General features: G+C 45.2%; 1 protein-coding gene across 1 annotated transcript in view; it reads left to right on the forward strand.

Moving 5' to 3' along the window:
- Nucleotides 1–17,762, forward strand: part of NELL1 (neural EGFL like 1) — a 1,213,537-nt gene that overhangs the window by 447,610 nt on the left and 748,165 nt on the right. The window contains exons 8-9 of the mRNA XM_077453437.1: nt 11,867–12,001; nt 17,566–17,668. Of these exons, the coding sequence (XP_077309563.1) occupies nt 11,867–12,001; nt 17,566–17,668 (238 nt within the window). The remainder of the gene's footprint in view (nt 1–11,866; nt 12,002–17,565; nt 17,669–17,762) is intronic.

Here is a 17,762-nt window from a genome sequence, read left to right on the forward strand (position 1 = left end):
GTCACTTCTGCTCCGCCAGGGTCCCCTAGGGATAAATAATTATATTATTCGTGGAACAGCAGAATTTTCTGTTTTCTTTGTATTTGGACATTTGCATCATTTTTTTATATCGTTTTTAAAAGAGTGGCAAATCTTTATTGAATTTATTGTTCGACATTTGCTGAAAACAGTATAGATAAACTTCTTCAGGCTGTTGCCGTCGGGGGAAAGGTTCCACCTGCTAGTGGCGCTGTCAGACATTTGGCGTGCAGTACTTATGTCCACCAGCGGGTGTCTCCTGGCAGTCTGGAACTGTCAGGGGACAGCTTTCTCCTGCTGGCGGTACTATTTGATCCTTGGGCCGCAGTACTGGAGTCCACCAACGGATGGTTCCTGGCAGTGTGGAGCCGACATTACCTCCTGCGATCAGGCGTCACCTGAGCCTGATTGCAGAAGATGTGTATAAATACCTGGAAACACACACACATAGTTGACTTGGTATCTTCCTTGCGCCCTGTCCTGAACCTGAGAGCTCTGTACCTGATCCTGATCCTGATCCTGATTCTGATCCTGATTCTGATTCTGATCCTGCTCCTGCTCCTGTCTCTGTAACTGAACCCTGTACCCTGTACCCAGGGCAGGACTTAGGGTGGTGGGGGCCCCTGGGCTTGAGTCACTTTGGGGCCCTACCTTCTATACATTACCGTATTTATCAGCGTATAACACGCACCGGAGTATAACACACACCCCAAGTTTAGGAGGGAATTTTAAGGAAAAGAACTTACATTTAAATGCCCATCAATGCAGCCTTATCAGTATCCATCTGCAGCCTTGTCCAGTGTCATTTGCAGCTTTGCCCCAGTGTAATTTGCAGCCTTTTCATTGCAGTCTTGAACTTTAAAAATGGCGCCACTGAGATGCTGTGTATTTTGACAGACCTCGGGTCCTCTTGGCGGCCCTCGGGTCCTCTCGGCAGCCCTTGGGTCCTCTCGGCGGCTCTCTGGTCCTGAGTGTACCCAGTCCCTGTGTTATGTCCATCACAGGGCATGACTGGGAGTGACCGTGAGCGGAGCCGAGCTTAGTACACTCGGCTATGTATCTCGGCAGGGCCCGCGGGGGCCCCCTATTGAGCGGGGCCCATGGGCTTGAGCCCAGTCAAGCCCAATGGTAAGTCCGGCCCTGCCTGTACCTTGTACTTGAACCTGTCCCTCCTGTGTCCCTGTTACCCTTACCCTTGCCCTGCAGCCTTATCCATCCATCCTTTCCTTGTCCTGTTTGTTCCTTGTCCCCATCTGCTGACCTCCCGTTGATGACCCTGGCCTGGCTATGTTTATGAGTCCGGTATTCCCCATTATGTATATATCTGTCTGATTATTGCTACTCGTGGGTCTCTGTGATTTGGTGGGTTGTGCACTGTATTATATTGGAGGTGGTTGTGTTTATATTTTTCACTTTATCTTAAATCACAACATTCTGACTTATATACGTTTGGTTTCCTCGGTTTCCGTCCTCGCAGTTCGGATCTCACCCCTTACATGGCAGTTGCTGTTTCCCGTCCCGCCACTGTACGTTTTGCTGTGAGTTGTTGCTTAGTTGCAGAGCTAAGCCACTTTGTACGATGTCTCCCACCCCCCGTGCTGCCGCAGTCCCCTGTTGAATATCACGTCGGCGAATGAGAAGCTGGAACATGGGAAAGTGAAAAATTCGGAGGACAGATCTTCTAAATACATAGTTGTGCGGCGGAAGCCAGCGTGGTGCGCTGATTTAATACCGCTCCGTAATGCATGTAATTAGAGCCGACCTGTCATGCCTCCTGGAGGGAGTACGGAGGGGATGGCGTAGATAATCCGGGCTTTGTATCACTCAGGTTACATCTAGTAAATCCATTTTGTAGAAGTCTCGGCGGGGGGAATATCGCGGTGAGGAAGATCCATCTCAGCAATATTTCCATATTTAATGGCGCTAATACGGTACGATAAGACGTCTCCTCGTGTTACCTCTCCGGCCTCCCAGAGCTCCGGGTCATTGACACCCGTGATACAAATATTTGATGCTTTCTCACTGTAGCCTATCTGGGGAGTCATTTGTTTCTGTAAAAGCTGTCACTTAAAGTGGAACTCCGAATAAAAAACCAAAATACACAGTTGAAAGTAAATAAATAATATTATTAATAATGATAATATTAATAATAATAAAATAGTCTGTAATAAAAAAACCATTTTCAACCCGGTACAGCCAGGCAGGAGACATACACAGTCCCCAATTCATTTTTTTTTTTCTGGCTAAGCAATGAAGCTTTGTCAGTGGATCAGCATTATTATCTCTTACATAGTAGGTGAGGTGGAAAAGACACAAGTCCATCAACCACTATATAGAAAAATAAAAATAAATTATATATATAATTTGTTTTTATAGTATGCAATTAATGCAGTGTATTCTAGATATAATAATTATTTAAAAAAATTATATATATATATATATATATATATATATATATATATATATATATATTGGCCGAAATTGTTGGCACCCCAGAAATTTTTCCAGAAAATCAAGTATTTCTCACAGAAAAGTATTGCAGTAACACATGTTTTGCTATACACATGTTTATTCCCTTTTTGTGTATTGGAACAAAATAATAAAAAAGGGAGGAAAAAAAAATCTAATTGGACATAATGTCACACAAAACTCCAAAAATGGGCTGGTCAAAATTCTTGGCACCCTTAACTTAATATTTTGTTGCACACCCTTTATTAAAAAAATAACTGAAATCAGTCGCTTCCTATAACCATCAATAAGCTTCTTACACCTCTCGCCCGGGAATTTTGGGCCACTCTTCCTTTGCAGACTGCTCCAGGTCTCTCATATTGGAAGGGCACTTTTTCCCAATAGCAATTTTAAGATCTCTCCACAGGTGTTCAATGGGATTTGGATCTGGGCCACTTTAGAACTCTCCAGCGCTTTGTTGCCATCCATTTCTGGGTGCTTTTTGACGTATGTTTGGGGTCATTGTCCTGCTGGAAGACCCAAGATCTCGGACGCAAAACCCAGCTCTCTGAGACTGGGCTCTACAGTGCGATTTCATGATGCCCTGCACACATTCAAGGCAACCAGTGCCAGAGGCAGCAAAACAACCCCAAAACATCATTGAACCTCCACCATATTTCACTGTAGGTACTGTGCTGTTTTCTTTGTAGGCCTCATTCCATTTTCGGTAACCATTAGAATGATGTGCTTTACCAAAAAGCTCTATCTTGGTCTCATCTGCCAACAAGACGTTTTCCCAGAAGGATTTTGGCTTACTCAAGTATATTTTGGCAAACTGTTGTCTTTTTTTTTATGTCTCTGTGTCACCATTGGGGTCCTCCTGGGTCTCCTGCCATAGAGTTTCATTTCATTTCAATGTTGGCGGATAGTTCCCGCTGACACTGATGCTCCCTGAGCCTGCAGGACAGCTTGAATTTCTTTGGAACTTGTTTGGCGGCTGCTTATCCACCATCCGGACTATCCTGCGTTGCAACCTTTCATCAATGTTTCTCTTCCGTCCACGCCCAGAGAGAATAGCTACTGTGCCATGGCTTGCAAACTTCGTGATTATGTTGCGCACTGTGGACAAAGGCAAATCTAGATCTCCGGAGATGGACTTGTAACCTTGAGATTGTTGATATTTTTCCACAATTTTGGTTCTCAAGTCCTCAGACAGTCCTCTCCTCTCCTCTCCTCTCTTCTCCTCTCGTCCATGCTTAGTGTGGCACACACAGACACACAATAGACATGTGCGATTCGTTTCGTACGAATCTCAAATTCGTATGAATTTCTCAAAATTCGTACGTTTGGGAGGATCCGAAATACGAATTGCCGTGCGTCCGAATTCTGACTGTTTTTCAGTCATTATGCTTATTATGACTTGCAGAAGACTTCTGTGATAGAAGTCAATGCAAGTTACCTGAAGACATCAGTGAAGGACTTTCATCCTCTCTGGGCTGCCAAGAAAAGAACAAAATGATACAATGTTTCTTCTTCAATGGGCTAAACTCCGTGTGTAGAAGTTCTCAGTTTAACCAAAGACTAAATCTTTTTTGACACTTGTTGCTTACAAGTAAAAATCCAGTATTTTCTGCTAGAAAATCACTCAGAAGCCCCAAAAACTATATATATGTTTTTAGCAGAGACCCTAGGGAATAAAATAGCGGTTGTTGCAATATTTTATGTGACGCGGTATTTGCGCCACAAATGAGGTCTTTCAAACGCAAGTTAGCCCTTTTTTTTCAGTCCACCTCTAGGGAGCACTGACATTAGCAGCGTGACATACAGCAATGACACCTGCACCGTGACAAAGAGCACTGACATCAGCAGCGTGACATAAAGCACTGACACCAGCACCGTGATATACAGCACTGACACCTGCACCGTAAGCAGCCCCAGGAGGAAGTCAGCATAGTACAGGGTTGGTGGGAGCCCCTCATAATAAGCAGCCCCAGGAGGAAGTCAGCACAGCACAGGGATGGTGAACTTTACAAACCTACAAGTCATATTTGCAGCCACAAAATAATTACTAGCTGTGCACACATAGTCCCACCACATGGCCAATGACATAACACATGTATGAGGTGAATCTGGGATCGACAACTACAAGCATTCTTTTTTTATATGTGAAATTCTGAAAATTCAGAAATCTTGAAATAATGGATGCGAGGGAAGGTGAGGGTAGGCAAAGAAGAGGGTGCAGGAGATGATCGCCAGCACCAGCACCATGATATAGAGCACTGACACCTGCACCGTGATAGAGTGATCTGACACCAGCACTGTGACAAAACATATGTATGAGGTGAATCTGGGATCTACAACTACAAGCATTCTTTTTTTATATGTGAAATTCTGAAAATGCAAGAATCTTGAGATAATGGAGGCGAGGGAAGGTCAGGGTAGGCTAAGAAGAGGGTGCAGGAGATGATCACCAGCACCAGCACCGTGATATACAGCACTGACACCTGCACCGTGATAGAGTGATCTGACACCAGCACCGTGACATAACACATGTATGAGGTGAATCTGGGATCGACAACTACAAACATTCTTTTTTTTATATGTGAAATTCTGAAAATTCAGGAATCTTGAGATAATGGAGGCGAGGGAAGGTCAGGGTAGGCAAAGAATCATCTCCTGCACCCTCTTCTTTGCCTACCCTGACCTTCCCTCACCTCCATTATCTCAAGATTCCTGCATTTTCAGAATTTCACATATAAAAAAAGAATGCTTGTAGTTGTCGATCCCAGATTCACCTCATACATGTGTTATGTCACGGTGCTGGTGTCAGATCACTCTATCACGGTGCAGGTGTCATTGCTGTATGTCATGCTGCTAATGTCAGTGCTTTCTAGAGGTCGACCGAAAAAAAAAAAGGGCAAACTTGCGTTTGAAAGACCTCTGCGCAAATACCGCGTCACATAAAATATTGCAACAACTGCTATTTTATTCCCTAGGGTCTCTGCTAAAAAATATATATATCATTTTTGGGGCTTCTGAGTGATTTTCTAGCAGAAAATACTGGATTTTTACTTGTAAGTAAGCAACAAGTGTCAAAAAAGATTTAGTCTTTAAATGGTTAAACTGAGAACTTCTACACACTGAGTTCAGCCCATTGAAGAAGAAATATTGTATCATTTTGTTCTTTTCTTGGCAGCCCAGAGAGGATGAAAGTCCTTCACCGATGTCTTCAGGCAACTTACATTGACTTCTATCACAGAAGTCTTCTGCAAGTCATAATAAGCATAACGAGCAATGTTTTTGCCTTTAAATTCATGGTAAAGAACGTTCGTACGAAAATTCGTATTTCGTACGAAACAGAACAGAATTTCGGACACGAAATACGAATTACGAATTAATTTTATTACGAATCGAAACAGAACAGAACGAAACAAATTTTTTTACGGCGCCCATGTCTAACACACAATGCAAAGACTAATGCCCCCTACACACGATCCGAATATCGTCTGAAAACGGTCGTCTGAGGAAGGATCGTGCGATTTTCGCATCGTGAGTACACTACTTTCGACAGCCGATCACAACCGTTCATCCGACATTATTCGACCGGACATGCACGGAAATTTTCCTCGTACGATTCCAGATCGTACGATTTTCATTTAGTCAGTATAGTTGTCGTCCAAAAATACAATACAAATACATTACAACACGTGACATCACTAACGATTTCTTTTTCTCTATCGTACGAGAATTTTCGTGACTTTATTTAGCTATTCAATTTCTACTTGCGATTATTAACCCGAAAACGGTCGTACGATATTCGGATCGTGTTTACGGGGCATACGTGAACTTCTCTCCTTTTTATCTGCTTTCATGTGGGCCCACACCTGTTACTCGCCCAAGGTGAGTTTAAAAGGAGCATCACACGCTTGAAACAATCTTATTTAGCCACAATTTTGAAAGGGTGCCAAGAATTCTGACCAGCCTATTTTCTGAACTTTGTATGACATTATGTCCAATTTGCTTTTTTTCCTCCCTTTTTTTTGTTTTGTTCCAATACACACATAAAAAGGGAGGAAAAAAAGCAAATTGGACATAATGTCATACAAAGTTCCAAAAATGGGCTGGTCAGAATTCTTAGCACCCTTTCAAAATTGTGGCTAAATGAGATTGTTTCAAGCGTGTGATGCTCCTTTAAACTCACCTGGGGCAAGTAACAGAAATTTTATATATATACATGAGTATAGTAAAACATGTGTTACTGCAATACTTTTCTGTGAGAAATACTTGATTTTCTGGAAAAATTTCTGGGGTGCCAACAATTTCGGCCATGACTCTACATATATATATATATATATATATATATATATTTATACATAGTTTTTTAATAATTATAATTATTATATCTATCATACACTGTATATATTGCATACCATATATATATATATATATATATATATATATATATATATATAAATAGTTTTTGCATACCATCAAAACAAATAAAATATATAATATATATATATATATATATATATATATATATATATATACACACATACAGTATATACTCTCATGGTCACTTTATTAGGTACACCTGTTTAATTGCTCGGTAACACAAATTGCAATCAGCCAATCACATTGCAGCAACTCAATGCATTTAGGCATCTAGACGTGGTGAAGGCGACTTGCTGATGTTCAAACCGAGCATCAGAATGGTTAAGAAAGGGGATTTAAGTGAACTTTGAACGTGGCACGGTTGTTGGTGGCAGACGGGCCGGTCTGAGTCTTTCTGGGATTTTCACACACAACCATCTCTCTGGATTACAGAGAATGGTGGGAGAAAGAGAAAATATCCAGTGAGCGGCAGTTGGGTGCAGGAAAAGTCCTTGTTGATGTCAGAGGAGAATGGGCAGACTGGTTCCAGATGGTAGAAAGACAACAGTAACTCAAATAACCCCTCATTACACCCAAAGTATGCAGAATACCATCTCTGAACACACAACACACCCAACCTTGAAGCAGATGGGCTACAGCAGCAGAAGACCACGCCGGTTGCCACTCCTGTCAGCTAAGAACAGGAAACTGAGGCTGCAATACGCACAGACTCACCAAAATTGGACAATAGAAGATTGGAAAAACGTTGCCTGGTCTGATGAGTCTGGATTTCAGCTGCGACATTCAGAATTCGGTGCATCGATCCATCCTGCCTTGTATCACCGGTTCAGGCTGGTGGTGGGGGTGTAATGGTGAGGGGGATATTTTCTTGGCACACTTTGGGCCCCTTAGTACCAACTGATCATGTTTTATACACCACGGCCTACCTGAGTATTGTTGCTGACCATGTCCATCCCTTTATGACTACAGTGTCCCCATCTTCTGATGGCTCCTTCCAGCAGGATAATGCCCCATGTCACAAAGCTCCAATCATCTCACCACTGGACAATGAGGTCCCTGTCCTCCAATGGCCTCCACACTCACCACATCTCATCCAATAGAGGAGCTTTGGGATGTGGTGGAACGGGAGAGATTGGCATCATGGATGTGCAGCCGACAAATCTGCAGCAACTGCGTGATGTTATCAGGTCACTATGGAGCAAAATCTCTGAGGAACGTTTCCAACACCTTGTTGTATCTATGCCACCAAGAATGAAGGCGAAAGGGGGTCCAACCCGCTACTAGAAAGGGGGGGCCTAATAAAGGGGGTCCAACCCGCTACTAGCAAGGTGGACGTAATAAAGTGGCTAGTGGTAAGTGTATACAGTATGTATATATATATATATATATATATATATATATATATATATATACTGGCAGAATTTACAAGGCGAAGGACATACATAAGAAATGAAATCTCCCAGCAAACAGAAGTGGTGAACGTGTCTTAATTGCGTCCCATTGTCATGAACATCCTCTGCTCCGTATCGATCGGGCATCCCTTCCTCCTGAATCGCTCGCTCCTCGAAGTGGCGAATTCCATTGCTGTCCTCGCGCACCGCGCGTTATTGATGGATTAATCATTTATCAATACCAGGTTGCTGGCTGCAATTATATATATAAATGTTTCTATTGTAACCTGCGAAAGTTCATTTGTCGCGCCGGCGATAAACCTCTCGGCAGAGCCGGATTTCTTGATGACCCGCCAGGCCTGTCTGATGGTCATATTTTAATGTAGACTGAATCCCGGCGCTCCGGCGGCAGATCATGTACAGATATCGATCTGTGGCTGATAACTGATCCAGAAGAGGAATGAGCTCAGCCCGGGGAGGGGGAGGGGTGGGATACATTTCAATGATATGAGATGAAGGGAACATATTGTGTTTTGTGTTTAACAAACAAAGATACAATCAGATATAAACAAATGTATCCATTTAAAAAAATAAAAGAAAACATTTCCTACATTCTACTTCCGTCCCCAAGGCTCTGTGTTCACACTTTTGCGTTTCAGTAATGTGAACAGAAACTCTCAGGAATGGGGAACAAAAGCGCTACAAATGCTCCACGTATGAAAAGGTTTGGGAGCTTCTTTGTCGTGGAAGCGCACTCACAGCACATGCGAAATGTGAGTGGGAACACAAGCTCCCGCTGCGCAAAGTGAAAAACTGCCCTAGACGGTGTCAGAAGAGCAGAGGACGGTGTCAGTAGAGCAGTGGACGGTGTCAGTAGGGCAGTGGATGGTGTCAGTAGAGCAGAGGACAGTGTCAGTAGAGCAGTGGACGGTGTCAGTAGAGCAGTGGACGGTGTCAGTAGGGCAGTAGATGGTGTCAGTAGAGCAGTGGACGGTGTCAGTAGAGCAGAGGACGGTGTCAGAAGAGCAGTGGACGGTGTCAGTAGAGCAGTGGACGGTGTCAGTAGAGCAGAGGACAGTGTCAGTAGAGCAGAGGACGGTGTCAGTAGGGCAGTGGACGGTGTCAGTAGGGCAGTGGACGGTGTCAGTAGAGCAGTGGACGGTGTCAGTAGGGCAGTAGATGGTGTCAGTAGGGCAGTGGACGGTGTCAGTAGGGCAGAGGACGGTGTCAGTAGAGCAGAGGACGGTGTCAGTAGGGCAGTGGACAGTGTCAGTAGGGCAGTAGATGGTGTCAGTAGGGCAGTGGACGGTGTCAGTAGGGCAGTAAACTGTGTCAGTAGGGCAGTGGACGGTGTCAGTAGAGCAGTGGATGGTGTCAGTAGAGCAGTGGACGGTGTCAGTAGAGCAGTGGATGGTGTCAGTAGGGCAGTAGATGGTGTCAGTAGGGCAGTGGACGGTGTCAGTAGAGCAGAGGACGGTGTCAGTAGAGAAGTAGACGGTGTCAGTAGAGCAGTGGACGGTGTCAGTAGGGCAGTGGACGGTGTCAGTAGAGCAGTAGATGGTGTCAGTAGGGATGTGGATGGTGTCAGTAGAGCAGTAGACGGTGTCAGTAGAGCAGTGGATGGTGTCAGTAGGGCAGTAGATGGTGTCAGTAGGGCAATGGACAGTGTCAGTAGGGCAGTAGATGGTGTCAGTAGGGCAGCGGACGGTGTCAGTAGAGCAGTAGACGGTGTCAGTAGAGCAGTGGATGGTGTCAGTAGGGCAGTGGAAGGTGACAGTAGGGCAGAGGACGGTGTCAGTAGAGCAGAGGATGGTGTCAGTAGAGCAGAGGACGGTGTCAGTAGAGCAGAGGACGGTGTCAGTAGAGCAGAGGACGGTGTCAGTAGAGTAGAGGACGGTGTCAGTAGAGCAGAGGACGGTGTCACTAGAGCAGTGGACAGTGTCACTAGAGCAGTGGACAGTGTCAGTAGGGCAGCAGACGGTGTCAGTAGAGCAGTGGATGGTGTCAGTAGGGCAGAGGATGGTGTCAGTAGAGCAGTGGACGATGTCAGTAGGGCAGTAGATGGTGTCAGTAGGGCAGTGGACGGTGTCAGTAGAGCAGAGGACGGTGTTAGTAGGGCAGTAGACAGTGTCAGTAGAGCAGTGGACGGTGTCAGTAGGGCAGAGGATGGTGTCAGTAGGGCAGTGGACCGTGTCAGTCATCAAATTATGAAACGCGTTGACAAGCAAGCATGGAGGAGTTCATGGACCTAATCATTTGATATATATATATATTATTTATTTTTGTATCTGTTACAGACCTTGCTATACTCAATTCAAGGATCCATACCTCCATGTCTGTTCTATTGGGTATCTGTTGACCTTGTCAAGCTATAGGGTGTTATTTTAATATTTCTGTAATAAAATGTATACCCTTTTATAAATTACTGCCTCATGACATGCCTACAAAGTCTGTTTTCCTTTGATAGAATTTTTTTTCAAAATGTATTCGATCCTTTTATAAGTAAAATAGGGCAGATCGTCGGATAATGCCTCAGACAATCTGCGCATTGCGCAATGTTGACACCACGCCAGCTAATCGAGAGATCAGAGCGACGCACAGCTGACAATCAGATTCTGCCTCCTTGCTTTGCGTGCGCAGTACGCAACGTCACTCCAGGTGATCTCTCCCGATCAGCAGGCGTGACGTCAACACTGCACATTGTACGGACCGTCGGAGCCGTTATCTGTTGATCTGCAAAGAGTGGAGGCAGAATCTGATCGTCAGATGTGCGTCGCTCTGATCTCTCGATCAACTGGCGTGACATCAACACTGCGCATGTGCGGATCGTCGGATCTCAAATGATTAGGTCCATGAACTCCTCCATGCTTGCTTGTCAATGCGTTTCGTAATTTGATATCGATAGCAGCGAGCAGTCCTCCTTTATTATGCACAGTGATGCAGTTGTGCTCAAAAGTTTGGCAGAAATGGTGAAATTTTGGCATTGGTATTGAAAATATGAGGGATCATGATAAAAAAAAAGAAAGAACAACTGTCTTTTATTTATGAATAGTGATTATATGAAGCCATTTATTATCACATAGTTGCAGAAATTACCCAAATGGCCCTGATCATTCCATCACCTGGCCTTGGTACAGACAAACAAGGTGACACGTAAAGGTTAAAATGGCAATTAGAGGTCCATTTCCCACATCTGTGGCTTTTAAAATTGCAATTAATGTCTGTGTATAAATAGCCAATGAGTTTGTTAGCTCTCACGTGGTTTCACTGAGCAGGCTAGACACTGATGAGGAGCAGAAAAGAACTATCAAAAGACCTGCATAACAAGGTAATGAAACTTTATAAGTGCCGTATCGCAAAAACATTTCCTGGCCACGGCCTCTTTCGGAGGCCAAGTGGTTAACAGGAAGTTCTTAAACAAGGATATCACAGAACCACCATGATTTTTATAAATAAGCCTGCAGATGTGAAAATAATAATAATAACATTTATTTTTGAAAGGACTTTAACAATGATAAAATATATATGAGATTTTAGCGACTGGATCTTCTTAATGCAGCAATGATCATCATCATTTCTTTGTATAGGTTACATGTTCATGTCTTCCTTTGCAGTTAAATTACGCAGAGTCTCGGCTAAGTCAGCTGGAGAGTTGTCACTGTGAGAAGACCTGCCAGGTCCATGGTATGATCTACAGGGACAAGGACTCATGGGTAGATGATGACCACTGCCGAAACTGCACATGCAAGGTGAGACTGCACCATAGCTCATGGGTGGGCTCCTTTTCTTTTTTTTTTCTTGACATGGTCAATATTCCTAATGGTACTTAAGAGAAGTGGGTCAAAGACTCAGGAACTGTGGATATTTGTCATTTGAACTTCGAGTTTCGGACAGAACCTGAGATCGGTCAAATTTTGCCTGTTCGGTGTTCAGGGAACAGCCAAACTAAATGGGGCGTCTGCCCATCCGCCAAATTTCTGCTGTAGCAGGAGGTGCTACACTTAGCAGCAGTATTACTACCACTGCCAAATGTGACAGCTTCCCGCTCAGGTGGGTTGTTAGGGAGCTGGTGGCCACCAGGGTTTGGGAAGGTAACTGACATAACTGACCAAATATGGTCATAACTGGCCAGTGGCCGTGGGCAGGTTTGGTCAAATGGCCAGGAATTCACTTCATCTAAACAAGATTTTAATCCTAGAAGTCCACTTTAGATATTATAGAGTAGTAATGGCGAACCTTGGCACCCCCAAGATGTTTTGGAACTACATTTCCCATGTTGCTCAACTACACTGCATGGTGCATGAGCATAATGGGAAATGTAGTTCCAAAACATCTGGGATGCCAAGGCTTGTCACCACTGTTAGCCCTTGTACACACGGTCGGACATTCCGATGGACAATGTCCGATAGGACCGTGTTGTCGGACAATCCGACAGTGTGTGGGCTCCATTGGACTGTTTCCGTCTGGGCTATACATTTTTCCGACAACATGATCCGATCGGACTTTGTCCGATCATGTGTAGAGAATTCCGATCGGACAAAATGCCACGCATGCTCAGATCAAATTCCTAGACCAAAGCTATTGGCTACTAGCCTGAACGTAGTCCCGTCCTAACGAAATAACGTCATCACGTTAAGTACGACCGGATTTTCTGACAACTTTGTCCGACTGTGTGTACAAGATCTTATAGAGGGACCAGGGGCGGCCCATCCATAAAGGGCGCATGGGGACCACACCCCCCCCCCTGTCCATCGACGCCTCCCCTATCCATTCACCTGGCCAGTTTCAGGACACCGTCACATGCATTCCAACACGGAGGGGCTGTTTTTTTTGAAGCACTGATTAGTGCCAGAGGTGTTACAACAGCGAATCAATATTTGCTGTTGTAACGCTGATCCTCCTCCTGGCCAATCAGGAAGCAGGTTTTGACACCGGCTGAAAGGACAAGGTGGAAGGTGGGGGGAGCTGCACGGCGGAAGCCGCCATGCTGCAGAAAGGACACAGGAGCCGCTGCCTGCCACCCCCATAGGAGCCTGAAACCCATCGCCCGTAGGAGCCTGCAACCCACAACCCGTAGGAGCCCCCAACTCACCCATAGGAGCCCACAACCCGGCCGCTGCCCATAGGAGCCCGCCCACTTGCAACGGATGGGGTAAGTGTCGGGGTGGGGGGTGGCACCGGCTGACCAACCAGGGGGTGCTTATTTGTCCCTCCCAAAAAAATATACACTAACCACCACTGAGGGGGACCCCTGTGCAAAAAAGTGTGGCATGGTCTTTATCTTTAATGAAGATCTAGCAAGAATGTCCAATAGGACCCCCACACCAGGCCCCAAGGGAAAAACCTCTGAAAAAAAAAAACAAGCATGAAGTCTCCCTCCAAAATCCAAACCATATACTTATTTGAGCATGTAGCTGAGCACGCCAGGAAAGGGGGGGGGGGGGTTGTAGAACCTCCCCTCTTTCCCAAACCATACCAGGTCACATGTCCCCATGGGCAGGGTACCTTGACAGAGGAGACTCCCCTCCCCCCCACCCACCCCGGCAAAGCACACTGTCCCTATATTTTTGACAATGTCATCTTCTCCACAAAGACAAATTCACTACTAAAGCCAACATGTTTCAGGGCTGTTTGTCCCCTTTGTCAGGGCTTAAAGAAACAATTGGGGGAAATTGATCAAAACCGATGCAGCCAGAATCTGGAGCTGTGCATTGCAAACAATCAGCTTCTATTTTTCTTTTTAAAGGGTGGCACAGTGGTGTAGTGGTTAGCACTCTCACCTAGCAGTAAGAAGGGTCGCTGGTTCAAATCCCAACCACGACACTACCTGCCTGGAGTTTGCATGTTCTCCCTGTGCCTGCGTGGGTTTCCTCCGGGTACTCCGGTTTCCTCCCACAATCCAAAGACATGCAGGTAGGCTAATTGGCTTCTGTCCAAAATTGGCCCTAGTATATGAATGGGGACCTTGGATTGTGGGCTCTTTGAGGGTAGGGACCGATGTAAGTGTGCAATGTACAGGGACAATTGTAGACACTCAGGTTGAACTGGATGGACTGGTGTCTTTATTCAACCTTACTAACTATGAAACTATGAAACTATGAAAGCTCAGCTTGAACAAGCTGTAAATAGAAGCTGATTGGTTGCCATCCATAGGTGGTTCAGGTTCTGTCTGTTCCAGTTGTAATAACCCCCCCCCCCCCCATGTATTAAACAATAATGAGTTTATATAGCCTCCATCAGAAGCTGGTTCATATACTGTAAGTGGGGCGGGTGCTGTGCAAACTCACACACCAATAAAACATCTTTGTAAGCCTCCATACATGGTCTCTCCAAGCCCTAATGAAGGGGGAGGAATAAAACTCCCCTGAAACAGGTTTCTTTTATTTTTTTTTGAACAACTTGTCTTTGGAATAAAATTTTTATCTGGACTCGAGTATCAAAGCGTGGAGCTTCAATCTTCGACTCGGTATGCGTAATGGTAACATTGAAATATTTTGTCTATCGCGGAGGACATTGTGTCATCCATTGTATCAGGGCTGCTGGAAATTGCCGTCATTTGTGTGCATAGTAAGTTAATACAGCCCTTGCTTTTCCCGGTGCGGTATGAAGGTATTTCTAATAATTATAGCCTTGGGAAATTCAGTTTTCTGGAATAAAGCTTATTGACTCCTGGCTGCTGCGGCTTCCAATCCTTCTATAAAGGACACAGAGAGAATGGTCATTATTGACGGTCTCCAACGCGCTTTCTGTTGATAGCATACAATGCAGCGAGACTACGGGGGAGATAGGGGGGGGGGGGGTGACTTTTGGTGACATTTGCAAGCATTTGTATTTGAAAGCTGGTTGTTAGCAGAGTTTGAAAAGAGCCTGGAAAAATATAGCTTCGGTTACAAGAAAATGTGTGTTTTAGCTGTACTGTATAGGCCATTCACATTTAAAAGGGTCTGTCCAGCCAAAAATGTATAGTATAATATTTATCTTATATTATAATACATTTTATTTAAATAACGTAACATTACAACCACAGTCAGGTAACGTGAATAACATTGATTATCTCAAGACAATAGCACCTCGGAGTGTGTGGGATATATGCAAGTCACAATGTTGTTCAGTGGCGGCTGATGCTTAATATATTGGGGGGGCAGGGGGGGGCCAATGGACACCAAACCCCTCCCCCCCCAGGGAACAGACAAGAGTGCAGCGATTGAAACCCCCCGCCACCCGCTGGAGATGTATGGGAGTGCAACGATCGACCCCCCGTCGCACCCACGGGAGACGGACAGGACGGCGGTGATCAGGGCATTACCTTTAGAGTCAGGGGTAATGAAGAGCCATTGATTCTCCTCCCGGGCGAACAGGAAGTGTGTTCTGAGACCTTATTGGCCAGGGAGTCTTAGGACTCCCTGGCCAATCGAGTCCCAGGACACGCTCGGGTCTCGGGTCACAGGAACTGCTAGCCTGATTGGCAGGGAGGAGAATCAGGAAGACAAAATCGAATATTAATTCACTATTGTCACACAAGTGGGTGGGCTGGGGGCACAGTGCGCCACCCTTTTTTAAAAACCATTAGAGCCTCAGGCTCTAATCATATGCTTGAAAAAGAAATAAAACTCTTTGAAATCCATGCGTCCGATGCCCCGCATGGAGATGAGGGGGCCGGACGCATGGATGGGTGGAGGGGGGGGACGCCAATGTGTCCTGCATAAGTGGCCACCACTGATGTTGTCCCTGAGGTTGATGTGTTGAAAGCAGAAAAGTGGGCAACTGTAAGTATTTGAGGGACTTTGACAAAGGCCAAATTGTAACACCTAGATGACTGGTGCAGAGTAACTCCAAAACTGCAGCTCTCGTGGGAGGTTCCAGGTCTACAGTGGTCAGGACCGACCAAGGAATGAAAATCGGCCAACTGACAACAGGGCCATGAGTGGCAAATTCTCATTGATGAACATGGGGAGAGGAGGCTGGCCCCATGTAGTCCAATCCAATAGAAGAGCTGCTGGAGCTCAACCTACGGGAAGAAAAAGTCAAAACACAGCACACCAGCAAAGCCTAATGCCCCATACACACGATTGGATTTTCCAACAATAAAACCATGGATTTTTGTTCGAAGGTTGTTGGCCCAAACTTGTACACACAGTCACACAAATGTTGGCCAACAATTCCAAACGTGGGAATGCGGTGTCGTACAAGACGTACTCCAAGCCGAGAAAAATGAAGTTCAATAGCCAATGCGGCTCCTTCTGCTTGATTCCGAGCATGCGTGAAAGTTTGTGCACAGACTTGTGTACACACGATCGGACTTTCCGACACCACAGTTTTGTTGGTGGAAAATCTGAGAGCCTGCTATCAAACATTTGTTGGCGGAAAGTACGATGGAGTATACACACGGTCGGACTTTCCGACAACAAGCTCACTTCCAACATTTCCCGTCGGGAAAATCCGACCGTGTGTACGTGGCATAAGTGTCAAACCAATAAAAGTGGCTTCTGCTGGCTCCGTGCAGGCCATGCCGTACGAATCGTTTGGTGCCATCCATAGGTATTTCAGATCACTGAAACAGTTAATGCTGGTTCCAATAGAAAAGTGTCAGAACACACAGTTTGTTGTTTATGGGACTGTGTAGCCGCAGACCGGTTGTGGTGCCCATGCTGACCCGTGTCCACAGCCAAAAGCGCATACGATGGGCATACGAGAATCAGAACTGGGCCACAGAGCATTGGAAGAATGTGGCCTGGTTTAATAAATCATGTCTTATTTAAATCATGTGGGTGGCCGGGTGCCTCACTTACCTGGAGAAGAGATGGCACCAGGATGCAGTATGGGAAGAAGGCAAGCCAACGGAGGCAGTGCGATGCTTTGTCTAGCTCTACTATGCCTCAATGGGTTAGGGTTGTTTGACCGTAGAAGGGGGACTTACTCAATAATAGGTGGGTGGTCATCATAATATTATATTACCTGTATATACAGGTATACAGTATATATGAATGTAAACATAAACTACACTAGAAGGTATGCAGGTGCAGGAGTGAGTTTCCATGACATGAGGAGTAAGAGCCCCAGGAGGGCTGCACAATGATGATTTGCAAAGTGCACTAATTCATGATGACCAGTTCAGCTGCCGTCAGTCCAGGAGAAAGTCTTTGGCTTATTGGCTTGCCCAAATCATTTTACTTTGCACATTGCCATTGCTAAAACAGCTCCCTCTTGCCTTGTCATGGAATGACATATGTCTGTATATTTTGCTCTGATACCCCTTGTTTCCTGCTAAACCATTGATATTACTTTTATAAGATGTTTTTCTGTTTCCCTTCAGAATGGTGCTGTGGAGTGCAGGCGAATGTTGTGCCCACCTCTTAACTGTTCCCCCGAACACCTACCCATCCACATCCCAGGACAGTGCTGCAAAATCTGCCGGCGTAAGTAAAGTGCTTTTCTTTTGTTTTAAAATTTCAGCCTTACACCCACACTACAGCCATAAGGTATGTGGGCACCTGACCAGCACTCCCTACA

This window comes from Lithobates pipiens, unplaced genomic scaffold (genome assembly GCF_037356315.1).
Source record: "Lithobates pipiens isolate NorthernLeopardFrog02 unplaced genomic scaffold, aLitPip1_a1.2 Scaffold_24, whole genome shotgun sequence".
In the NCBI taxonomy this organism is placed as follows: Eukaryota; Metazoa; Chordata; class Amphibia; order Anura; family Ranidae; genus Lithobates; species Lithobates pipiens.